Source organism: Patagioenas fasciata, chromosome 2 (genome assembly GCF_037038585.1).
Source record: "Patagioenas fasciata isolate bPatFas1 chromosome 2, bPatFas1.hap1, whole genome shotgun sequence".
NCBI lineage: Eukaryota > Metazoa > Chordata > Aves > Columbiformes > Columbidae > Patagioenas > Patagioenas fasciata.
The window spans coordinates 145,344,315-145,371,292 of NC_092521.1; the positions used below are offsets into that span (position 1 = coordinate 145,344,315).

Sequence of the window (26,978 nt, forward strand, 5' to 3'; positions counted from 1 at the left end):
CTTGTGAATTAAAATTAAGCCAGTGCCATGCTTTCCTTCCAATGACCAAACTCCCCAGGGAGAGAGGCCAGGCCCGGTGTGGGCCACTGCAGCCCTGTATGGCTGCATGCTCTGTCCTCCCTCTGAATCAGCCCCAGGCTGCTGTGCCAGCCCCAGGAACCACTCAGGGAATGGATTCCCCCAAAAGTTAATGCCCCCCCCACCAGATGGTTGATTTTCAGGCAGCTGAGGACTCTGCACTGAGGTACCACATGGCCTCTTCTGCTGCTGACACTGCGGAGAGAGAAAAGGGCCAAGCGGGGAGAGCTTGTTAATAATAGGCGTGCTGATAAACTTGGAATGGTTTAAGACAAAACAATACAGAAAGTGGCAAAAGGAGAACACTTTCCCGAGGTCAATATGTGGCAGGACTTACCCTGGAGTATAGGTAAGCAAACGGATCTGAAAGGTTTCATTTACTCACCTCTTCCTCCACAGTAGCTTATAAATAAATGATAGATTCAGAGAAGAAATCAAGCAAGTTGCCAAATCCAGGAATATATGTCTGAAAACATTACTACATCCATGTATGCTTCCAAATAAAAGCAAAGAGATTTCTGTCTTCCACTATCTAAATCTGATTTATAATACACTTTAACAAAGGGTCTAGACATATTTTAAATGTTATGCAAACATGAAAATGAGTGCCTAAATTCTTGTAATTCTTTCTGTTCTTTTAAATTCCAGTCTGAGAATTAGACTGATAACACACTGTATAGATAACATTTTAAATTTATTCATTATATTCTGATAATTTTTTTGTATAGTGAATTAAATTAATAAACTGGTCATAGTCCTTTGAAGTTCAATTTAGAAAGTACCATATATGCATGTAATAAACCCCATTTTTCTATCCTCCCTCTTCTACTATCATGTCTAGTCACTACTATTAAAAGCTTTTTTAAATATTCCTTTGCTTCATTTAATAGGGATTTTTACAATATCATTACACATTCTAATTGGGTGATTAGGGTTTTTGTGCCATCCATAGGAATATAGGGTGAGTAAATGGAACTCTTACAAGTTCTTTAAAAAGAAATTAGCTAAAAGGACAGTAACATTTTTACACACACACACACACACACACACACACACACACACACACACACACAGAGAGTGATGAAATCCAGAGTTAAGAATTAGGTGGGGTTGGCACAGTGCACTGCAGCCCAGAGCAAAGCCCCTGAACAAAGTACAGCTGGTCTAGGGAAATGAACCCACCAAAAAGGGGATTCTCCAAAGCCCCTCTAGGAACAAGGTTTTATACTATCCCTTACTCTTTTCAGATTTGAGAAGCAAAAAACCTTTGTGCTAGAGGATTTTCTGCACCTAACCTTTTTATTGCCAGGTTTGGAATAACGTCATTCTGGGCAGCCTTGACTCACCTTCATATTCTACATTTGATGAGGAGACTCGTTCAGCACTGGGGCAGCCTTGAATACTCTCCTTTGTCAGTTTTGTGGCCCCATTGTTTGAGCCTTAGACACAATCTTAATATGACATAGATGCCCACAGGTAAGTGTGATAAGCTGCAGGGAACAATTTATTAGCACATCTGGGCAATGTCAAGCACACTACAGTTTGATGAAGCTGGTGCTTCTGATATTCCTAGAAGGTAGATATTTAATAAAGACAATAGTGATCATGGCTGAGGGGTTCTGCCTTATGCAGATATCCCCATATTTATCCATTTGTTTTCCTCAGATATGGGAACAGTAACAAACCAATTTTTATAACAGTAAAATTAGAAATTAGCTTGGATCCTAACTACTTTCATAATTTGGGTATATGGGAGGTATTTGTCCCTTAGAAGCCATAGTCCAGCTGATCCCACTGACTCAAATTCACTGTAACAACCTACACCAAGTTTTGGTCTCCTGTAAATCAACTTAATGTCCAGGACCAAGCCGAGCACTGAAATGAAGCGTGTGTTTCAGCAGAAGCAGGAGCTAATCAGAGCATACAGTTAGCCATGACTCCAGTACCCCAGGACAGATATTCAGCCACCTTTTAAAAAAATATCTTCCTAAATGTTTTTATTCTGTGTTATTCAGGTATAAAGCTCCCATTCCGTATGTGTAACAGCACATTAAGAAGTAAAAAGTTAGCCCTGATAGAGGACTTCTGCAAGTGCCTCTAGTGCTATTATGAACAATATATATTAACTATATTAATGTATATTAATGTTTATTAATGAACAAAGAGAAAAGTGCAAAGCAGAATGGAAATCTCTGAAAACAGTGAGATACTTGATTTTGGTTACAGTGTCTTCTGGACACCTTTCGCCACCACCCTGGAAGAGCTCACATTAGCTCTTCTGGCCCAAGTTTCTATCAGCACAACTCCTACAAACTCATTTCTTTCCAGCATGGTCTCTGCAGCTGCCTTCACATGCAGAAATACACATCTGAACATGGCTTAGTCTTAAAGAAGGCTCTCATCTTGGAGACATTCAGCTGTGAAACACCACAGAAAAGCAGAAGAGGTAGAAGATCATGCCTTGTAGAAATTAATGGCATATGAATAAATAGAGATTAAATTCTTCAACATACATGGCAGAAAATTCAAGTTCAGCACAGCTGAGAAGATTACTTACATCTTAGAAGGTTAAACCTGTGAAGGTATCCAAGTACATCATGACAAGAGACGTGTCTCAAGATCTGAAGCAAACTTTCAGAATACATGGGAGATAAGAGGTCCTTGCAGCAGCACGAAGAATTTCAAGGCTCTTATTAGATAAACAAGGAATCAAAGAAATAGCTGTAATAAGTGACAAGCTGAAAAGGAAAGGTGATGTGGGGAAAAAAAAAAAGTAGAAGTTACTGCAGATTATGAAGTCTTCTATGCTTTGCAGAATGCTCCCTGGTCTTAGGCACTGACTTCTGCCCTCCCAAGAGTTTCTCACCAGTGAGTGTTATTCTGACCTGCGTAAGCTGAGATTAGCTCTGGCTGTCTGCACAGCAGAAAGGATCATCTGCAACTCTTACACACGTGACTTCAGACAGGAGGAATGGGAAGCAGCCTTGAAAATACAAGCAATTCTTTCCTGGGTCAGATCAAAGGCCCCTTTGGCCAGTGTTCCTCTTGCCTGGGGACATTCAGGAGGCTGACACTGCTGTGCCAACATCTGGATCTTTGCAAAACTCCAGCAAACAATTATCTGTGAGGGGAAAATGAGTGGTATAACTGAGACCATGAAGTCTAAAACTCAGAAAGAAGTAGTCCCTCCTAATGCGCAGTAGCTGAGCTCTGCTGGTGGGTGCTGAAAGATGGAAATATTGCTTTTTCAGACCACAGGGTCTGCAGTTGGCACTGCAGCTGTGTGGGGGCAGGAATGAGCCATCCCTTCACTAGCTTGCCCAGAAATGCAACCACGACAAAATGGTGCCATGCAGATGCCCACTTGCTTCCTCTTGCTCTGTAACTGCCATGAAAGAAGTGCAGCTGTACCCACAACCTGCATCCCAAAAATGAGCAAAGGGAAGCCTTTGTCCTGCTAGTTCTGGCCATGTGCTGTTCAAATAAAGCTTCAAAGCAGTTCACTGGTCTGTTGCAACAATGTCAGCTCTGCCACAAAACATGCTTTTTAAAATAAGCTACTCAGTACTTGTAAATTAATTAGAAGTCTATGGTAAAAGGAATTACATTTAGGGAGAAAATGCAAACTCTGCAGTCCATTCCCCTCACACCATCCCTGAGACTCAATTTTATTAAACAATGTCATAGAGCCTGCGAAGATGACTAGCTGTCCAGGAGCTTGTATAATTCACCTTTGAACCTTCAGGCACCGTCTCTTTAGCTCCACAGCAGCTAGCTCCAGAAGCGCTTTATCTATTTCAAACTCATCTCTTACTAGTTTCATTGAGTGTGTTCTAGTGCTGGTAATGTGGGATTATAGTTCTGTACTCGCCTTACCCACCACCCTGATTTCTGTAAACTTCGCTTATCTCTCTCCCTCCAGTTTGAAAAGCTCCAGCCCTTTAGGGTCTCCTCATGAAGCAAAAGGTTTAATGTAGCAAAAAACTGAGACCCCTTCATCCCCCTCCTGACAGTCAGTATTCTGTTAGGGTTTTTTTGACTGCCATATGATTTCAGACAATTGCCAGTGATGACTCTCAGATCTTTCTCCTAGGCTGCATCACACATGCATAGAATTTTTCCTTTGCTACATTACTTTACATTTTTCTATGCTGAGGTTCATCTGCCCACCTACTCAGTTTCGTAAGGTCTTGCACAGACTTCCTCACAACTGGTCCTGCATTATCATCAGCAAACCTGGAGATCTCACTGTGGACCCCCTTCTCTTGGTCAGCATGAGGCCTTAGTGCCTATCCTTGGGATACCCTACAGCTCATTCATCACCGTTCTGAAAATTATTTGCTCTCTATCCTTTAACAAGCTTTCAGACAAAGTTTGTTCTTAGAATCACAGAATACCTTGTGCTGGAAGGGACCTTCAAAGCTCATCCAGTCCAACCTCCCTGCCATGGGCAGGGACATCTTCAACTACATCAGGTTGCTCAGAGCCCCATCCAGCCTGGCCTTAAATGTCTCCAGGGATGAGGCACCTACCACCTCCCTGGGCAACCCGGGCCACTATTTTACCACCCTCATAAAAAAATGTCTTCCTCATGTCTAACCTTAATCTCCCCTCCTTTAGTTTAAAACCATCACCCTTTGTCCTAGCAAAACAGGCCCTGCTAAAAAGTCTGTCACCGTATTTCTTATAGGCTCCTTTTAAGTACTGGAAGAACACAATTCTTCAGTAACCTCTGGTGTGCAGTATTGTCAAAGGTTTTTTGAAAATCCAGCTGTATCATACTCAATAGACCGATTTTACCTGTGTGTTCACCGGCACCTTTCTAGAACTCCAGGAGGTCAGGAAGGCAGGATTTCCCTTTGCAGATGCCATGGAAGCTCTTTTCCACACCAATCTCATTTGTCCAGTGCTTAGCTGATCTGAATTCACTCTGTGGTGATGTAGATTAGTGGTATTTCAAGAATATACAGGAAGAAGCCTGCAGCATTAAAGAAAAACTTTGGTACTTGTGCAGTGCAATAGGTAAAATTGTTACCTTGGAGATTAACACTGCATCTTGAAAAGTTGCAAACCTTGTTCTGCCATGGTTGAGGACTTGAGAGGTCATCCGGTTATAGGAAGCACCAAGTTCATATGAAGGAAAAAGAAGTAATTAAAAGAAGTTATGGGAGCTAGAAGGACATTGTCTTTGAGGGCAAGAGCAGTGTGCGTGAGAGATTCCTGAACTGATGCACCGGAAATAAGTAACTAGGGCTGGTCTGAGAACACCAAGTGCCTGATTCTATTTCAAGCCAGGTGACAAGTAGTGGTATAAGAATGGTTGTCCTTGAGATGCAGGTCAGAGACATAGTTAGCTTAGAAACTGTGACAGAAACAGTGCTGTGAAAATCCACCTCAACTTGGAGTAATTAAAAGTTTCCTAATCCTTTTTGCTACGTTGCTACTTGACAGCTCCTTGCACAGATTGGACTGAAGGTCAAAGTTAAAAACCAAAACCAAACATGTTTGTGGACCAACTGCAAATAACTTTATCTTCATCCTGCATCTTACTTCATCATGTTAATACACAAACAGATTCAAGCTTACATGGTTCTCAAAGTGACTTTGCTATTACCCATTTATCTGCCACACAAGCACTTGACTCAAAGTGACAGCTCAAACGCTCTGCCCTCTATTACTTTTCCTCGTTGAGAAGCAATTGCTATATCAGCAAGAGAAAAGCCACTCCAACATTTGATTAATAATATATACTGATGGTGGAGACATTCAGCCAGAAGACTGATAAACTTGTTAAGCTGCTGAAATCCACTAGCAATTTCTGTAGGTCTAGACTTACCTTCTACCCTTCCCACTTTATGGAAGCTCAGCTAAGACACCACTAAATAGTTTATTTGTAAACTGTGTCCAATTGGTCAGAAAAGTTTGCAATTTTCAGCCAGTCTTCCTATAATCAGTAAGCCTGGTTATTGATACAGTAAGTGAATCAACCTGGGAATGCTCAATATGGCAATATAAACTGTGTATTTCAATTTCTATTTTAAATGACAGGACATAATACAAAAGCAAAGCTCATCAGATGTGCAAAAGAAAACACTTTTTTTTGACCACTGCTCTATTGTCTCTCCACTACCTATTCCCTTTTGCCTCCCTTCACAACTTTTCCTGCTCATGAATGGTTTGGTTTATTCACTGCTTGCACATTGTGCAGCCTTCACCACTTCACTATGGCTTAATGAAGCAGCAAAGACGCAGAATGGAACAAATAATTTTGTTCTCTTCTCTGATATTAAATATCTGTTGTATGAACTCAGCATCAGAAAATAAAGCAGAGATTGTGTTTTTTTTGATAACTAAAGTGTGTTGTTGAAGACAAATGCTCTTGAACTCACACATAACCAGAGATACATAACAAAGATGTGCAATTGCTGCCAACTTTACCATCTCCCCAGGCTACTGACCTCCCAACTCCCACCCTGATCATCTCCCCATCATCTCCTCTCTGAGTATCCTTTTTTTCCTCTTCATTCTGTCCCTGTTCAGCCCCTGACACTCAGAAGAGGGAAGAGAACAGCAGCATGCTGGCTGATTCTATCCCACATCTTACTGGGCCAACAAAAAAAATCTCAAGAACTGCAAGTTCAGCTGGGGGCACTGCCAAGTCAGAGCCACCCTTCAGGCACATAACTGGTATAATCATATATAGTTTGCGTTGGAAGGAACCTTTGAAGCTCATCTAGTCCAACCCCCTGCAATGTGCAGGGACATCTTCAACTACATCAGGTTTCTCAGAGCCCTGTCCAGCCTGACCTGGAATGTCTCCAGGGATGGGGCATCTACCACCTCTCTCGGCAACCTGGGCCAGTGTTTTACCACCTCATTGTAAAATATTTCTTCCTCATCTAAGGAATTGCAGTTTGGCATACTGATTCTTTGAAAGGATAGATGATGAAAACTATGTATGGGAGTCTGAAACAAAGATACTGTAAGGAAAAAAACACACCAGAAAATTGACTGTTGTTCAAAATTATTTCCATATGTCTACTTAATCAAATAACAATGAAGCAGACCATGGTGTAAACAACTTAATGGACTCATCATCAAATCCAGTATTTCAGAAGTGGCAACAAATATGTTCCTGTATTAAGGTAAAACAGCATGCTTCAATCTACTACAATTCTCTTTACATTCATAAATTACACTTAGCAACATTACTCTTAAGCCTGACTCACTGAGGTTTCAGTACTGGAAGTTCTGTTGAAAGATAAACACACATTGTAAGTTTCTCCCTTCTGAGACTGTTTTTCTTTTCAGATAGCAATACCTTCAGTACTAAAATTAACAAGCAAAACCCACTAAAATAGAAAGTGTGAAAACAGAGGAAAGAGAGAATAGAGTGTGAATGAAAGGGAAGTCTGAGAAAGTATTAGCAGAGATATTATGGCCCTCAGGCTTAGGTTATGCCATTTTCCTACTTTAGTTTTGTTTATATATTGCATCCCTTCTATCTCTCTCGAAAAAGCATGAAGGAGGGGAAGCTTATACTGAAAATGCTAAATGCCTTTGTTCACACACCTGAGAACCAAAGATACCATGCTAACTCTTTCTACAGCTGTTTTCCCAATTACTTGTGGCTACACTGAAATACAAAAATTAGCAACCTTTCTATTGATAAGCCAAATCCAGTATTTCTGTAAAAATAAGAGATACTGACATACAGGAAAGCAGAGAAGGCTGCAATTAATATACTGAAATAAGGATATTTTCCATCCAATTAACTGCTCCAATGAACACAGCGAAAAAGGGTTAAGTAATCTAAAAAGTCTGGGGATTGTTTGGGGATTTTTGCATTTTCTATTAAGCTTTAAGGCTGCTGTCCATGATAGTCAAATTAACAGCCTTCCATAACTATGTAAGTAAAATTATAGAATATTAGAGGTCCATCTTGACATTTTGTATAAATTATAGCCCACACTACAAAGTTAAGGTCTAGTACATGGCAAGTCAGGTAAAGATAATTTTGCCCACGACTGTACCTTGGGAATGCCAAGCTAACACAGTGTATAAGATTGCACAGACTCACTCAATCTTCTCTTCAGATGTAACACAACTATTCTGCAGCAATGCAGTACCCATTCTGTATTCTCAAAATATTTTATTCAAGTACCTCACTATTGTTGAACTTGTAAAAAAGGTTGTCCCTCCTCCCCCTTTTGTTAGAATACATGACAGCGCTTCACATACTGTAGCAGGTGTTGAAGAAAAATGCTTTTCTATTAAGTCAGGAATGTCACTCCTTGGGTTGTGAGACACCAGACAGAACTTCATTTTTGCCAAAGTTATCTCCAGGGAAAACCATCAGCATGTTTTATTTCCACACTATCAACTCACTCTTATCACAGATCATCATTCTTCAGAGACAGCCATCTGAATAATACTTTGGACTTGATAAGAGCTGACAGATGAAGAAACATATATTAAAAAAAAATAAATCAGAGCCTACTAATAAAGTGCTGAATAGGAATTAAAGAATGAGGAAGAAAGGAAAACTGGACCATCAGTCCATTAACAGTAGTTGCAGTACAGATTCAGGAACCAGGAAACTTTTATATAAACTCCTGAGAACTGTATACAGAGGTACACAAACTGTTCACAGAGGTATATCCAGTGAAAGAATGGAAGGGAACACTGTACCAAAATCAGCACTGACTTACTAAAGCCAAAGCAGAGGCAGGTTCTTTGGCTCTGGAAGAAATGGCAATCCACCTCATAACCCACAGGCAAGATTTAATTCCCACCACACCTATGTGCTGTTAAGATGTTATTCCTCTGTCAGAAAAACAGCAAAAGCAAAAATGCATCCTTTCCCTTCTCCCAAACTCATAACTGATCACTTCTTTTAAACCAAGTTAATCTAAAAGTATACAGAACAACAGAACCAAATTAAAGTGTTTATTTTAGGAGCATTGATAAAAATAACAAACATCTTCAATATTATACATTGGTTTACTGGATAATATACAGCAATGGAAGTTATTTAAACTGTACAGAATAAATGGGTACTTGCATGAGACTAGCAGGAAGAGCTCTTTGCTTGTTGCATCATACTGGTAAGCTAGTAAAAATGCTTCATGAAACACTGCTATGAAAAGACAGAGGAAATAAATCACATTATAGAAATATCAAAAGAACAATCAAAGTTTAAAAAAAAATACTGCTTTCTTACTGTACTGGGGTTGGATGAGATGGAGGTAACTCTCTTCACAGCAGCCCAAATGGTGCTTCACTTTGGCTTTGTGTCTGTGCTGGTAACACACCCCTGCTTTGGCTCTCGCTGCAGTGCTTGCACAGCCCCAAGGTTTCATCTCTCCCCACTCCACCCACTTTAGCAAGTAGGCCAAGGGTGGGCAAGATGCCGGGAGGGTTCACAGTTGGGACAGCTTGCCAGAATGGACCAAAGAAATACTCCAGGCCATACAACATCATGCTCAGCAACAAAAACTGAGAAGAGGGTGGGCAGAGGTCTGCTCCTGGGGGGTGGCCACTGCCTATGCATCACTTTTTCCCCCTACCATCTTTTTCTTCACTTATTAAACTGTCTTGATCCCCACATCCAAGAGTTCTCACTTTTGCTGTTCCCATTCTGCCCCCCCCTCCCACTGCAGGGAGGGAGGGAACAGCTGGGTGGTGCTGAGCTGCTGGCCAGGGTCAACCCTGGTAAACTGAAGGATCTTTTTTTTTGTTAATTATACGTTAAGCTTACCAGAATAAAGTGTTCACACAAGCTGATGTTTCTTCTTAAATGTAGGCAACAAACTACATTTACTTCAAGAACGACTTCTTCCAATTTGCAAACAGAAGTAATTTCTTTCTCACATCAGTGATACATCCAAAGTACACCTTAACATTTCCACAACTGAGCTGAATTATTCAAAGACAAGTATGCTCCCCTCAATCCTCAGACATTACACTCTTGAAGATCTTTTTCCACCCAGTTCTTACTATGGTAGTACATAAGAATAGGCCTGGTGTATTTTCTCATCAATACCAACATCAGCTACTTCTGCTGTGTGAAGCTGTGCTTCCCTGTTGCCTTTTATTTTTATCAAACAAATATAAAGCAAGGAAAAAACTTTAAGATTTCTTATTCAGTTAAGACCGAATTCAAACACATGATTGCAACTACAAGTCATCTACATCAAGTAAAGAAACACAGTTTCAAGATAAGGAAAGATACTATTTCACAATTAAATGTCACCATAAAATACAGAAACCATTTCAACAACCAAAAGCATTTATAAAAAAATTACTTCTATATACGTAGATGATAGAAATATATATTTCATGAACTCTTTATCTACCCCTAGTTTTACAGACAGGAAAACAAAAACCTTTGCAGAAAAGAGCCCAAAAGGCAAATGAAAACAATCTTTCTGTATTCTGCAGTTACAGCTCTAGTGGAAGGTGCTCAGCTTTATTCATTCTCAAATCTGCTGTATGGATTATCAGAATCCTGGAGAAGACCTGCAAAACAAAACAGGACCGCATTTACCATTTTCTCACCAGTATTATATAAACACCTTGAAATAGTGACCTTACTTTAATAGATACTCCAAATAACAGAACCAAAAGGCACTTCTTTTCTTGCAATAGTTCCTCTATTACTCAAACACTCAAGCATAATAATAATTTCAAAGTGTTCTTAAGTACTCTTATTTCTCAGACTATTATCATGAATAGGTATTTCATTATTTCACAGAGAACATTTTTCTATGAAAAATTCTTATGGAAAAAGCATTCTCATTTGTGAGGTATACCCTACAAAATGCATTTACAGGAGAGTCAAATCTACAAGAATCTAAGCACAGAGATGGCTCAGAAGAACAGATTCAAACTGGTCGGTTTATAAATTCAAGTTACTATAAGATCATCATCCTTTCAAAATGTAAGATGCTGCTATTTTGATTTAGTTCTACTTTGATTATTCAGAATCATCTGTCACATTCAGTCACTCACAGCATTTCTGCAGCAAGACAATCTCCAAGAGCAAATGAAGATCACTTCTACATGTACTAAAATCTCTGAGGACCAGAACAAGAGCATCACATAACCCAGGCTGCAGCATGTTTCCATTATGAAGTTTCCCAATTATTTTTACCAGAATTCTGTCACAGAACACATTGCAAAGCCATCCAATTACACCAAGTGTATGGATGTGCATAACATCTTCTGTAAGGGCTGGTTGAGCAATCACTGTTCCATATAGCAATTATTTCAAAGAGACTGCAAACCACACACCAGATTTGGGCTAGGCAGAAGTGCATGCTGAAAATAAAGGAGTCCCATGGGAGTCTATAGCTTGATCTTTTGTTGTGAAAGAACAGAAACATTACTGCTCTCTTTTCTACCAAGATTTTTATACTGATGTCTGGCAAGCCTGGACCCTTCTCTAGCTCATTTGTTTCGGACACAGAGAGAGAAGGCAGCTAAGCCAGACAACCTCCATACACATGTTCAGCTTCGCAACAGTGGAAGAGAAAGATTACACTGCCCACTCAAACCTTGTAAGAACTCCCCTCAGACCTCTTCATACCACACAGCTCTGTTCCACATGCACCTGCACACAGATATTGTACACTCACTGTTCTGCCAGAAAGCTAAAAGCTGATGGCACTGAAAGCAGCCTGTACTTTTGTCTACCTTGCTGCAGTAGTTGCACTTCTTTTGAACTGCCACATAATTTTAAGATGTCAATCAAGAAGCACAACTGCTTAGTGCTGATTATTGTATCAGTAACTGCAACTGCCTGATAAGAAACAGCAAATATTAAGAAATAAGTAAGAAAAAAAATCCTATAATTACTGAAATTGACATGATTACAAGCAGTAATTTTGTAAAAAGTTAAAATCAAAACCAGCCCTCATACATTATGGCCCTTACTTATGGGCAAGCCAGTCATATTTATAAAGTTCCAGCCAGGTAACATGAAATACAGTCTATTTACCTGGTATAGAACCTTGCATCAAATTACTACCCCTTTCTGTAATTGCTTTAAAAAAATAAGCTTTTAACCATTTGTGCAATAAGAATATGGTTAGATAACAGCATTGTCAAGAATTATCTACAATATTTTAAGTTCCTGAAATTTGTATATTTTTTAAACTTTTAGAAAGCAGTTATTCTCAAATTTTAATCTTACCTTCCATGCATTTAAACAAAAACTGTAATATCTGTTGAGTCTAATCTAGCTGACAAGTAAGCTACTACCCAATAAAGAGCTCTTACCCTTGGTCTACTATTAAGCACTTTCAGGTAACAGTCCTGCGTTAATGTAATCCCAACCCAAACAGAGAGGAGAAACACGTATTTTATTTCCAGAAAACCACCAATTCCTCCTCCCTCCAGACATACTAATACTTTGGCAGCTAGAATCTATGGATCCTTACATATTTTGTTACCCAAAAGACAACTGAGTAGTCCAATTTCCAAAATTTTTGCAGGACTTGCAGATTTCAGCCCTTCCAAATACAAAATGCATCTAACACAACATTTACAGAAAATCAAAAGCACCAGAAATTATGCAATGTCAATTGTAATAAAAACGTTAAACTCCCTGCACTCATTAAGTTCCACTTAGAAATCAAAGCACCAAACTTCAAAAAATTCTCCACAAATTGGCAGGAGGTGGATCAGATTCCCTGACAAAATTATCTTAGTTTGCATATTTCTCTCTATACAGTCTGACAAGCGCTTATTATGTCTTTCTTGTGTTTCATTCATGACACAGACTTGACACTTCATAGCTCAGAAAGTAGCACTGTAAAACTCTAGACATTTTTCTTACAGTTTAAACAGCTGAAAACCAATGGAAATTATGCTCTACATCCAGCAGTGCCCATTTCAAATTAATCAGAGTATGATATAAGTCTCCTGATAAACTTTTCCTATACCTCTCTGAGGAGCAAATATACTTATCTGCCCCTCCACCAAAACTCAGCCAAAAGCCATCTTAGATAACTAGTCCCCATTTTTCAAGTGAATGCATAATTTTTACTCATTACTGCAAACGCCACTCCCAGTAGTACTTGCTTTAATATTACTGATTATGCCTAACAAATACATAAAATTACCACCAGACATTAGTATGTTGTAACTTAAAGTTCTGATCCATTTTATTGCACAATACTGAACGGAACAGAACTCCAGAAATTCATCTCCCAGTAAAGAAAGTACTCCAAGAGAAATGGCAAGCCCTCCTTCCAAATGAGGATAGCCACAGAGGTTACAATATCTGATAAACCTTGCTCTCAAATCTGCATCCAGGCCTTAAATTTCTTTTATCCTCAGCATTCTAAGTACATCATAAGATTATATTAAGTGAGAGGAGGGAGACAGCAGCTCATCACTTGCAACAATTCTTACTGAAGTTGTATCAGGCTCCAGTAAGTGGACAAAAACAATCTAGAGAGACATGAAAAAAAGAATCATGACAAAAAGCTCCTGTCAGCTGCCACAGCTGCTCTTCACTATGACACTCAAGAGGAGCTGCAAGTCTGTGCTAATTAAATAGCATGTCTGGTTCAACTAAAGCTCATGTGCTGCCTTGAATCAGACATGAGTTGTCTCTCTTGACTGTTTCCCATTTTACATGAGAGCAACTACCCAACTTGTAATTTACCTTTACAGGTTCAGAGAAGCTAGATGTTTGCAGGCTCAGGAGTCTTGTTTGCAGTAAGTCCATTACATGTTACTGTTGAACTTGAATATTGACACATAGGACACTTACAAGAATTTCTAACATCTTACTTCTATTTACCTTCATTTTGAGGTAAATATTTGATCTACTTAGCAGTATTTTAGAAACACTTGAATTTTAAAGGTATAGTAGTCAAGTATCTTTCATTAGCTTGTATGAAGTAATGAGGCCTCCTAACGTGTGAAATGACAAAGCAATTGCATGAAATTAATACCTCTTTCTAGCATATTTATAATATATACTATGCTAACTATGCAGCTTCTCAGTCATTGAGATTTGACTCTCATCACGTCAGCACTGTCCAAAAACAATTAGAAAGTCAAATACTTACAAGACATTGTACATGCTGCAAAAAAATGAATTAGTTGCTATGTCTTCATCCCTTATTACACTTTTTATCTTTAACCCTCAGATTAACAACTCTACTCTTAACATACAAACTAAATAGCTTTAAGTGCATAGCAATAAAACGTTTCCCTGCTTTGCATTCAGAACACTAAAGAAGGTCAAAATAGATTCTCTATCTTGAACAGAAGGAACATCTACTGTGACAAACTACTGAATATAAAAATCAACATCTCACATAATAAAGGAGATAGGATTACATATCATTAAAATAGCTGATCAAAACCTTTGCAGAACTGAAGCAAGTGGTATGGAAGTCCAAAATCATGAAAGGCAGTAATTTTGTAAAAATGAAGAGATAGAATCCTTGCACTAATACCAGACAAAATCCTGACATAAATAAATAAATAATAAAGCAGCTTCTTACTGATCATACAATAGCAGCAAATTCAGCAGCAAGTAAATTGTAGTTCCTTTGTATACCATACAAGCTGTAGAAGTATTCTGAATTCTACTTTAAAGTTTTCTAACAGTCAACATATAATTTGTGTAATCATATTGCATTCACATATGTGAGCAAATGAAAAATACTGTCAAATTGTGCAACAAAGAAACAGTTCCAAGTGTGTATTCATGGTTGCTAAAGCTCTCTATGGCTTCCAATGCTCCCAAAGGACTGTGGCTAGAGTGACACCTGCAATGCATTATAAATGTGTAATTACCATTTAAATGGGGTAAGGAAAGCTGGTGGATGAAATGGAAAAAGGCATTCCCTCAAAGCCAACCAAATACTGAAATTTCAGGCGTGATCATCATAATCTACAGAGTCAGGTTAACAAAGTCATTGTCATCCTGCCACTCATTCATGTCTACTTAACTGAGAATCCTCTCTGCAGTGCTTAAAAGTGTAAAATAATCTAGTGTCTCCATAATTATTTGCAGCAATTTTTATTATATTATGTTTAATATGCTAACATATGTATTTGCTATACAGTGAAAAATGAAGACAGAAGATCCATTTATCTGTATGTTACCAGAATGTAAACTATATAAACATCAGCAATAATATTTGGGAATTTCAGAATGTATATATATTTTCTTTCATTTTGCCTTAGTTATATACATCCTTCCAGTATGTGCCAACTATTCAAGTAAGAGATAGGTTTTACTTTAGGATAAAAAAGAATTATGAGAAACCAGGTCTCAAATTGATGTATCTGACAATATAAATTAATCTTTGAATATGCAATAAAGAAAATGTCAATAGCTAAACCTCTATATAAAGTTTGCTATTGAAATTTAAGTTTTATAGTTGAATTATGATCTTTGAATGTGCCTGACCCCTTATAAGCAGTTATGCCTTCTTCTAACACAATGAATGTATGAACTTATTTCTAATTCAGTCACTGACAAACTAAAATGCTTCAAGTGAAGGTGAAGTGACACTACCTCTCATGACTATGTGCAGACTACAGCTATAAGCAAGATTTGTTGAATTTGGTGTATGTATTCCAGAGACACAGAATCACAGTTACATTCCTCTGGAAACTCAAGTACTCAAACAAGATCCAACAAAGCACTCTGCAAAGGTCTGAAAGTTAAGCACTCAGGAAAGAGAAGTGTCTTCACTAAAATGTAGAACCGTCCAGAGACGACTGAACTAGTTTCACAAGCAGAACATAAAGAACACAAAGAACACAGCCTTTTGAAACACCACTTAATCACAACACAGTGCTTTCATACAGCAACTGCTATACTGAATTCAGGACCTTGTTTGCTCCTGGTAGCTGCACTGCCTCAAGGAGATTCAAAGTTACATGTGTATCTGTGCAGTGCTGCATGTTATTATGGAGACATAGCCATTCTCTTAAGTTCTTCACCAGATCTATCCCAGCAATTCAAATTTGTTGAGATTGCCATCAAGGTCTCTTCTGCAGAGAAACAAACAAAAAGTGTGTTGTGTTTTATGTTGTTTGAATTTTTTTTATTCTGGACTACTGTTGTCCACCACTCAAACCAACCTCTTGAAACCAAATTGTGGTAAGGATACAAGGTCAATTATCCTATCACAGGACTGAAGTTCATGACTGATGTAGAATCTAGAAGTAATTTTTGTCAAACAACACTCTTCTTCTTACAGCTCAAGCTTCACAGTGAGTTTTTCCTCTACTCCAGCAAAGGAGCACACTTGTGCAAATGTTCCCCAGGCAGAGAATTCCCTATAGAGATAGTTTGTATCACTGCTGCATCAGCCAAAGGGCAGGCTGAAAATTCGTGAAGACATTCCCAGACTCTGCCAATCAGTTTAACAAGAGGATGAAAATTAACAGTTTTGAGTGACTGTTCAGACCCCTAGAATCACCTTCTCTGACATTAGTGCAATTTGCATAATAAAAAGTGCAGAACAGTTTTAGCATATCTGTCTCTGAATACACAGTACTATTAACCCTATGAATAAATCAAATCAAAAGTGCAAGCACTGACAATCCTAGATAATAAGAACCTCCCATACAACACAGCAGGCCCTAGTGTTGCGATATGCTTCTCCTACTGGACCACAGCTCAACTTAAAAACAAAGAAAAGAGAACAATTTTAATCCATACATTAGGCTGCATCCTCCATCCTTCTCTTTCAAACTTCATTTTAAAAGTTTGCTATCTGCTATAAGATTAGTCTACCCTTTTTCAGTAACCGTGAGTCTACTAGCCCATTTCAACTAGACTTGTTTATCAAATTCAGGAACAAAGAGAAAAGACACACATATCCCACACCAAAACCACCACAACAACAAAACACACACAAAAAAACCCTCAAAATCAAAACAACAAAATCAGTGCTCTTACTTCAGAAGAGCCAGAAAGAACTACTTATTTTAATTTACATATTTAAATGCCCACCCCAAGCAAACACACCACCCAGTACATTGTGTCTCGCCCAGTGAGAGAGTCAGTGCAGAAAGATAACAGGAACATAATTATGAGATCAGGTGTTCAGGTGACAGACACATCAGTAGGAAACTGGGCTTGATTACTTCTGTTACTCATAAAGCAGCTTGTTTCTGCTGTGAATTTTAATACTAGTTAAGAAAAAGCAATCAATTTAGATACTGCATATCAAAATAACATTACCACCTACCATATTTCTTGCGTATTTCATCATGCTTCAGTTTTCTTTCATGTTTCCTACAACAAATAAAGGCATAAGAATATTAAGCCTTTTTTGAGCTGTAAGCAAAATGTGATAACTACATGTGAAAGAGACAATAGCACTTTAAATTAGTACACAATTACAAGTTACCCAAAAAATCACATTTAGTTATATATCTTGTCTTTCTGTATACACATTATGTATCTAAGATTCCCTATAACTTTTCACTAATCAATTATGTCAACACAATATTTTTCTTTATGCTTGCAAATATGTCTTGTGTTTTTCCTAGATACAAGCCATGTGTCGATATATATGTACACACACACTGAGGTATTTATTTGAAGACTCCCTAATGATTTACAGCAGGAAACATAATTGTAAAATTTAGCTCTATAGCATGCTTCAGAATCCTAATTCAATATAATAACTTTCAAAATATAAAAGTAGTATTAATGTTTTGTTTAAGCAGTACAGCAAGTATAAGTGAAACCAATTAATTTCTAAAATTCAGCATGGCATCCATGCAGAGGATAACTTCAAATACTGTGCTATATAAAAATCAAATGCCTCTAGTTATATTGTCTAATCATAACACATGAAAACTGTCTTGAAAACAGACTCTCTCTAATATTGCCAAACTTTAATTATTCACATAAACCAAGTATCTGACAAATCAATTTATTCCCCTTCTTCTCTTCCCCTTTGCAAAGGTGAAGGGGAAAAAATAAAGTTTAAATGCAAATTATTCCATCATTCCTCAAATAATTTTCCTGTATTGCGAAGAAAATATCTATTTTGCTCAGTTTAAAAACAAAAAAATCTCCTACACAATTGTTTCACTAGGATGATCCATGATCTATTTATTTTGAGGAAAGGATATATCATTTCGCAAAACAAAGACTAACAAAAAAAGACACTTTGTTGCCCCATCAAAATTCAACCCAGTTAGATGAGTCGGTCCAATTCTAATTTGCACATATTCAGCAGAAAGCTGTTAAGCACTGACAGCTTAATTCACCAAAGATCCCATCTGGCTTGTGCACATCCCACCTCCAAACAATTCCTACTGCTAATCAGATTCTCTGTGTCCTCAGAAGCAATTATTCTGCTTCCTACCGAGCTGAAGGGCTGAACTGGCTTTTCCTTCCCTGCAACTGCACTTCTGGAAAACATGCAGATAAAGCATGATGAGAAAAGGAAATAAGAGATACTGACTCAAAACCTTCCACTACTATTTCCCGAGACACCCACCTCCCTTATATCCCTTTCCATTATTCAGACCAGGCAGCACAAGAAACAAAGCAACGTGGCCACACTGCAGGAGGAAGAACTGAGGAATCAGGGTGACAAAATGAAATTCATGTAGAGGAGCAAAGTCAGGACTGAGAGGTTGAAGAGATCCAAAAGAAGAGAAGTTTACCCACCAAGGGTAACCTGACCACAGGATTCCTGCTTTCTGTTTTGGGTAAGAAGAAGACATTAAGGCAAGGGATCTCAGGAAGAGAATGGAGAGATTCCACTTAAAGCAGCCTTCTCCTGTATAAAACCAGTCCTTATTTCTGTGTAGTTTTCCACGACACATTTTGACCTCAAACCATTTTTTTTTTAAAGTGGTGGTAGTAATGGCATATTCTTCACTGTTTGGCATACTGTCTGAAATAATGGACACTGACTGCTGCAGTTTCAACTGAAGTCTCAGTACCTCAGCAGTCACTCTGAATCTGTCCTAAATACAAAAAGCACTAAGTATCTGCATAAGAAGAGTAATGGGGTAGAGGCAAGGGACAAACAAAAAAAACCCCACAAAACCGTCTTAAACCTCAGAAACAATTTAGAATACATCCCCAGGTTATAAAAAAAGTCTAAAATTCTTATACTGTTTGATGGGTAAAACCATTAATATTGGTGAAACACCAGAACTTCGATGGCAGCCATGACTATACCATATCACCCATGACTAAATAAAGCAAATAAAGCTTAGGTATACAACAACTGAGAAGAACCAGACACAGTTCTGAACAGGCACTCACTGAATCAGCCATCCAGAGGTGGCTTTACTGTATCGTTCACATCTTACATTAGGATCAACCAAAGTCACTTTACAGTCTCCTGAGTTGGCTCTGTTTCCAAATGCTACTGCTATTATTCCATCTTCTGTAAGCAAAATTCTTGGCTCTTCATGCAAGTTTCCCCCACTACTGTAAGCCAAAAAGGTATTTTTCCTGATACTAACAATTCACGTCATGATTTTCCATACTTGGTTCTTCACAAGTGATCTGCAATCTTTTCTTTTTCTGTCCCCTCCCCCTTGCTCTCCCTTACCATTACAGATGACCAAATTGTACTGGGCAGTTTGTCTCATAGAAGATCTCGTGGTTTTTCATGGGTTTGTCAACTTCTAACATATATATCATGGTTTATAAATTACATAAATCCATAAATAAACAAGTGTACCAAAAATACTCACTACTTGATGCTGTATTTTAAAATTATTTTTCATGTTAGAGGTGACATGAAGTCAAATAAAGGACTACAGCCATGCAATATCATACCCGTTTTCTTTCAGTATTTTTAGAAGAAAATCTGGAGGTCAGATTTTGACTGCCCCTCACTTTAAGTGCAAACTCTACATTCCACCAGTGACTGTCAACCTTCTAAGCAAAACGACAGCTAGTTTCTTCCTTTTGAAGACAAGCAGAGGGCCAGCATCATTACCCCTACTCCTCATTCTAGCAGTCATTTAGGTATTCCAAAAAGACACTTCCTAAGTATTCGTAACAAACCAAGTTTTAACACAAACAAATTTTCAACTTACAAAGCAGACATTTACTGTGTGCCTGAAAAGCCAAAAAAATGCTAGGTGCTGTAATTATCTTGAAGCTTATGTTAATCACACAGTATACAATTGGCCCTCCTTACTCTGTTTTTACCATTCCCTAACACACACAGAATGAAGTTCAGGCTTGTCCTTCTATTACCAACTGATCTGAAAGGCTGTACCCACAAAAGAAAAAATACACTAAACTGCTAGTATTCAATAGTTCTAAAACAAAATTAAAATTTCAGAACAAAACTAACCATTCAAGTTTCATATTAAGTCAAGCTCTGAACAAGTCTTTCTTGTTAAACATCCCCATTGTATCCTATTCTAATTCTTTCAATTGCCAACAAGTTTAGGAATTTTGCACAAAGCTAAAGGACACATCAATTTAGACCATTACAACAAAAGCTATTTTGCTTCCTAATATCCCAACACCTACTTCAGAGCTATAACCATTGTCAGGTTCAGGGCAAACAGTTGCTGTACTTGCTTATACAACCTGGCAGTTTAGAGTCAGAAAACAGATCTTCATGGAGTTAAGACAAGCAATTCTCACAGCTCCTGTCAGAGACATGAGCAACACCAAGTACATCCGTAAGAGAACTCTATTGGCTCCCATTTTTGTGACCAGTCAGAAATGTAACGTTTGAAGAAACCAAGCATTTTTGCCTACCTACCTTGTCTTGTCATGCACATTAGTAATAGAGAAACTTAATGTCTTCAAAAGCTCCACAAGGAGTCTTATCTGGAAGTATGTCTCACTCCCTGCAGCCCCTGCTCCTACTAACAATGAATCTGAGTTCAGGAGAAAACTGCAGGCATCAGCTGGGCAGTAAAGGTGCCCACCTATTACTCAGCAGCTCAGTATTTAGATAACATAACCAGGACGTGACAAACCTAGGATCAATTTCCTTGTCAGTCTATGGGGATCCAAACCCACAGATGACAGCTCCAAGGCTAGCCTCAGTTTGGTTAGGACTCTCCTCTTGGCTTGCTGAAGCTAATCCACTGTAAATCTCCAAAATAAAGACCATGAAAGGATGATTCAAAAGATACAATGGACTTGTACTAGGTATCACGGTCCTACCTATAAAAATTGTTTATCCAAAGAATAATGTACGAGCCATGAAGAGTCACTGGAGAACTAAGCTACAAAAACCTGCATCTGAAGGAATGCTTTTTTCACTGAAAAGCACTGTATCACTGCTGACTCTTGCACTTCTTTCTACACCATGGCACAGTTTTAATAGAAAGGATGGAAATGAGATCTAAGCCAAAGTCTTCCATTTCCTGAGCAAAATTCTAGCAAGTATCTCACTATCAATTTCCCTACCTTTCCCAGACAGATTTAAAAAGAAAAATAAATGGTTACCAAATGAATCCAAAAAGTGGTTCTTTCCTCTGAATCCCAGCCTCTCTTAGGCATTAACCCATGCCACAGACAAGCATCAGCCCAGGAGAGACAAGACAAGACTTCAGGCTCGGCCCTCCTGTTTGCTCTTGGCTGCCACAGTGAGCAACATACACATTCCCTGCTCATTTATGGAAATACAGGCTCCTAATCAAATTTCCAAGTCTCACAGTAAGTCCCTTTTTGTTAAAATCTGACATTGTCAGGCCTAACTCCATAATGCCTCTTTGTTTAGTGCTCTGTGTATTCCTTAGAAGGGTAGGATACTCCTATATCACCAGGAAGCATATAGCTATATATCAAGCCGTTAAGACTTACCTCTGAAGAGACTGTAGTCTTCGTTCCTCTCTCTTCCTAGCTAGCTGTTCCTCTTCTTCATCTGGTGTACTAAAAACATAAGGAGGAAAGGAAAGTGGAAGAAAAAGCAGTTTCAGTGCTAGGCAATCACTATTTAGTCACTTATTTTCAAAAGGGATTTATAGTCTGACCTGAGATACTTCTTCACAGCCACATAAAATTTCATTGCTGAATAAGTATAATTGACAAATTTATAGGATTACTCTTTCAGATTTTATAATACCCAAATGTTTCACTCACTGTAGTAATGTGTCCTTCAGACTCCACAAGACCATTTAAAGTGTCTATGGAACAGATTGCAGACTGTTCCAGAAGCAGGACTCCTACTTGCCGTTTTCCCCACCTTAGAACAAGCATCCTGCACATGCACAGTTAAGTCCATTGTTACCTCCCAGAAGAAGATTGATGGTTCATAAGCTTTCGATGCCAGAACCATTTATCTTTCCAACAACCATCACTATCCAATCTCAAGTTGCCCCCAGGAAAGCTGTCTGCATGAGCTGTCTTGGCAGCTGCCTTCCCTGTTGTGGAATGAGCAAGGATGTACCTGAGTGTATCAGCTGTATGATTCTGGGAAATGCTAAGCCCACACAGGACATCTGAGCTGTGCATGTACAGATATGCTCTGATGAACGCATGCACTTAGGCTTTGTGACCTGCCTTGGAGAAAGCTCTGCTTCACTTAACCATTAGATAGACCATATAATACTTGTAAAACTCTAAAGCAAGTGCCAAACAATACTATTTGTCTCTTATTTTTTCTGACAGAATTAATGACAATTCCTCAGGATTAGTGGAAGGACACTTGCCATGCTTTTCCAGATGCTAATAATTTTTCAGTACTGAATGCACTAAAGATGTTTGATATGAATATTCACAACATTAACACACCTGCTAATAGACAGATAGTACCATCTACAGCAATTAACATACAAGTTACGCAAGAGTGACATCCAGTGGTTAATTATAGCATGTCAAATGTTTTAACAGATAAAATTCACCGATACTAGAACTAGAAATCTGAACTCAATTTCTCCATCTGCTCAATTAGTCCATACACATCTTTGAACATCTGAGTCATTTAAATACAACCCAGTAGTTCAGAACCTGTGTAATGGCTCACATACAAGTTTTCTAGTACTTACTTTTTGTTTCCACATAAAGAGTTAAAAAAATCTTGGGGAAGTTAAGCAGCAGGAAACACATGCAACAGGTCACCTTTATTAGAAAGGTATGTTAGGCCCTTTTGTAAACTAATCAATTCCCCAGGAAGACTAGAAACTCCCATTCTTGGGCATCCTTCTGTAAAGCTACTTTATTGTCTTTTACCTATGCAGTAGTCTTACTTCACACTGGTGTTGCAAAAATACAACCCCACCAAATCAAAATACTGGTATAGGATTCAGAAAACATATTTCTTCTCTACAACTAAATGCAGCATAAAATATTTTCTGATTTCTAGACTCTTTGAAGGAATTGAGCTTTTATTCAGAATTCAGATAATCTGAAATTTTAAAAAGTGGTTGTTAAACTGAACAAGCTCAGGACAGTCTATTTAACACAATTTCATGAATAGTTACATCTCAAGTACATGGAACTAGCCTCAAAGTCCAAACACAGGATAAAAATAATGAACTGAAACAATGCATCAATAGTCCCAGGATTCCTGTTGTAGGGATGGGACTCAGGTGAGCCAGCTCTATCACTGATTGGGAGAGTAACGCATCTAAGTATTCTGTGTTTATGGAAAAGGTAAGTGCTGACTTCTTAAACACTGAAACCCACAGCTTGAAAATTCCCAGAAAGAGTACTGATGCTTTTGCAAAATGAGGTTGCACTTCATCTAAGTGGTCAGTAAAACAGATTTAATATTACATTTCTACAAATTTTCCTTCTTCCAATTAATTTTTTTTTTAAGTTTCTTTTGTGGAAAAGAAGTCCCCAAACTGAAGAAGCAGACAGCAAAAGAATTCCTAGTGAGAATCAGTGGCTTTAAAGTCAGTAATGTATCAGGCTTCACTGTAATAATACATTCTGAATCCTCCCAAAACAAGCTGGACCCAACTCCGACAAGACCTTTCAATTCTCTGAGTGTCAGAAGATTAAGCTTGACATCTTTGGAGTTCTAGCGTAAGACGACTCACAACTAACCCTCCATTTTTAGGATTAGATGTCAGAGTACTGATTGACAACTTAGCTACTAAAACTGAAGTCTGGCACAAATCTCTCTTTTCACAGGAATCAAGTTTTATTTGTTGGTATGTCAGCCACAGGGGGCCTACTTGGTTCTTGTGCAGAGGAAGATGGCAGATCTTACATAAAATCTAGAACAGATCTATGTATTTTCAGGACTTATCAGCACAGGGCTAAAGAGTTATCAAATTTTGCACTAGGAGAGATTTGGTAGGTCAGTCTACCAGCAGAACAGGTGCATCCATCTTCCTCAGGGAAAAGAAGGGAGTGACACGTTATTTAAAATTTTTTCCTTTTTTGAAAGCCACAGATATACGATATTTCTGGTTTGGAGGTCAGCACTAAACACTGTACAGCTGCATAAATGCATTTAAAAAAACAACCCTCAAACAAGAACAACGAATTACAGGTACTTGAAACAGTATTGAGATTATTTCATATCAAGAAATAAGATCTACATTTTATTCACGTGAGAAGTACTGAAGGACCAATGGAACAGAGCTACCTAAAATTACGCTGCCCAGAAACCTGAACTCTAAAGCTTCAGTGAATGCAAGAAAGTATATTGTGCTGTCCCAATAAGCAATGTTTTCCAGGTGTTTCATTAGAGAATAAGCACAGATTGTATCACATGGCAGCACCAACTTACCTATTTTAGCTGCTCATTAACTACTTCCCTCCCTTCAAAGGGGGCCAATTAGGAAAGACAGTAGAAAAAGGTAAGTTTCACAAATCCTCCAAGATCTAAAGAACACTTAATTTTTCCAGTATTACTTCACTTGAAAAATAAGTCAGTCACTCTTAGTATCTTAGAGCAAAAAAATCATCTTAGAATATTTTGTTGACTTGGCAAAGACAGCTAATCACTTAGATATTGACCATCTACTGACACATCCTACAACAAACTCTGAAGCAGGGATACCAAGCACAGTAGGACATTACTGTTCAGTTACTTGTTACCCACCTGGTGCCTTCTCTCTGTACCATAAGCTTGCCTTAAAATAAGTATTTGTTCTGTTATGACAAGCAACAAGTATTTATTTGGCCATTGAAATAGTTCATGTCCAATCTTAATGAGGAAGTATAAAATGTAGAAGTGTAAAGCAATAGCTTACTTAAAGAAAATACCTGTGATGCTACCACTAATAACATCATTTCAGTGTCATTCCAGCATAATTTCTAGTGCCATGCCTGTCAGTAAACATCTCTTTTTTCGGTTGTCTCTCAAACAAACTAAAGTGACCAAAATTGCTTCCAAATCAAGATTTATAGTATATTGGAGAGTAGAAATCGTAGGTGGGGGGAAGACCAGCAGTCAAAGATAGTAAAAGAAACAAATATGTGTATTTACCTCCTGGAACGCTTTCTGCAGTAACAGCAGTAACAGCAACAGACTGTGACAGACACCAGAATGAGTCCAGCTACTACAGCTATGGCAATAATTAAAGCTTCAAAGTTTACTGAAAAATAGGAATATAATCAAATTGTTAGATTCCAGCATTAATGTCTTCCTGATAATTTGTCCCCTCCTTCCCACACATTTTTTCACCTCTGCATAAAAGAAACCCAAACACAATGATGTGCAACCACCTCAGTTAAAACTGAGCATAACACATTAGAATTTTGCTATTATGCATACTCTACACTGAATATACATTAAATAGAATCACTTTACATATACCAAATTATTAAAAGTCATCCTGTAATAATTTATATGACATAGCTACTGATGTGATTCCACAGTTTTGTCTTCCCAATCACAATCTTAGCCAATGCACAGCACAAACAAAAGTCACATAGCTGCAGCATCAATGTACATCCATTACATGCAGCAATTGGAGAATGAGCAAAATAAGATAGAGGATTTGAAGAAGCAAATACAAAACTCTCCATAAAACTCCCTAAATTGTTTCTGTCCAAAGAGAGACATCATCTACTTTCGAAGTGTGATTCAAAAATGGGGGGTTGGGGAGGGGCATTATTTTAACAGCATACACCGTGAAAACTGTAGCTGGTCTAAACCAGGACAGGCCTGCAAATCAGAAACGCAATGTCTGGAAAAGAGCCAGGCCCAAGAAGAAATCAAACAGTTACAATGTCAGCAAAGCTATAGACGCAACTCTGAGGAGTCATTTAAATGACAAAATGAATTCATAGAATGATTTTGGTTGGAAGAGACCCTTAAGATCATCAAGTCCAACAATAAATCATTCAGGGAAACTGTAACAACACACATGATAAAATTAACATCTCTACCCACACATACCCTCAACACTGTATTTTAAAGCATGTGATAAGGGGAGGGAGCAGGGAAGTTGTCTCTTCTCCTTTCTCCCACATAAATCCCTCTGAACCCTGCCAGATTCAGCAGCTCCATGCTGTTGCAGTTACACTAAGCAGCTGCACATATACTTTTTACTGCTTCAGGGTACTGGTGATAAGACAGTCAAATTTAGCAAGTTCAGAGGGTCTGTCCTCTCTGATCACATGCACAAGCCAAAGTCTGTTGCTTCTCCATAGATGTCACCAACTCACATCTGGCCAATACATATCCTTTGCAGATCTTCCCAAAGATTAGATCCCAGCAAATATTTTTGCTTGTGTGTTGTGACTTAGTGGGTACAGTTTATAATCCAGATTAATACATAGTTTCTAGTTACAATACACAAGTAAATCTTGAACATGTAAATTCTAAAAGTAACATTTCACCATACCACCTTTCTCATTCTGCAAGTCACAAGCAATTCAATATACCTCCTTCAGTCAAGTAAAAAAAAAAAAAAAAAAAACCTCAATTTAACCTCCGTTTAACTTTTTAGAATTGTATTGTTTACTTTTTTAAACGTCCTTTAACTGAAGCAAAAAATAT

At 38.2% G+C, this 26,978-nt stretch overlaps 1 protein-coding gene across 1 annotated transcript in view; it reads right to left on the minus strand.

The window, feature by feature from the left end:
- Nucleotides 1-9,013: 9,013 nt before the first annotated feature.
- Nucleotides 9,014-26,978, minus strand: part of LOC136098863 (pituitary tumor-transforming gene 1 protein-interacting protein-like) — a 28,842-nt gene continuing 10,877 nt past the window's right edge. The window contains exons 4-7 of the mRNA XM_065832608.1: nt 25,461-25,569; nt 21,878-21,946; nt 17,313-17,359; nt 9,014-10,599 (exon numbers count right to left, since the gene is read on the minus strand). Of these exons, the coding sequence (XP_065688680.1) occupies nt 10,550-10,599; nt 17,313-17,359; nt 21,878-21,946; nt 25,461-25,569 (275 nt within the window). The 3' untranslated portion in view covers nt 9,014-10,549. The remainder of the gene's footprint in view (nt 10,600-17,312; nt 17,360-21,877; nt 21,947-25,460; nt 25,570-26,978) is intronic.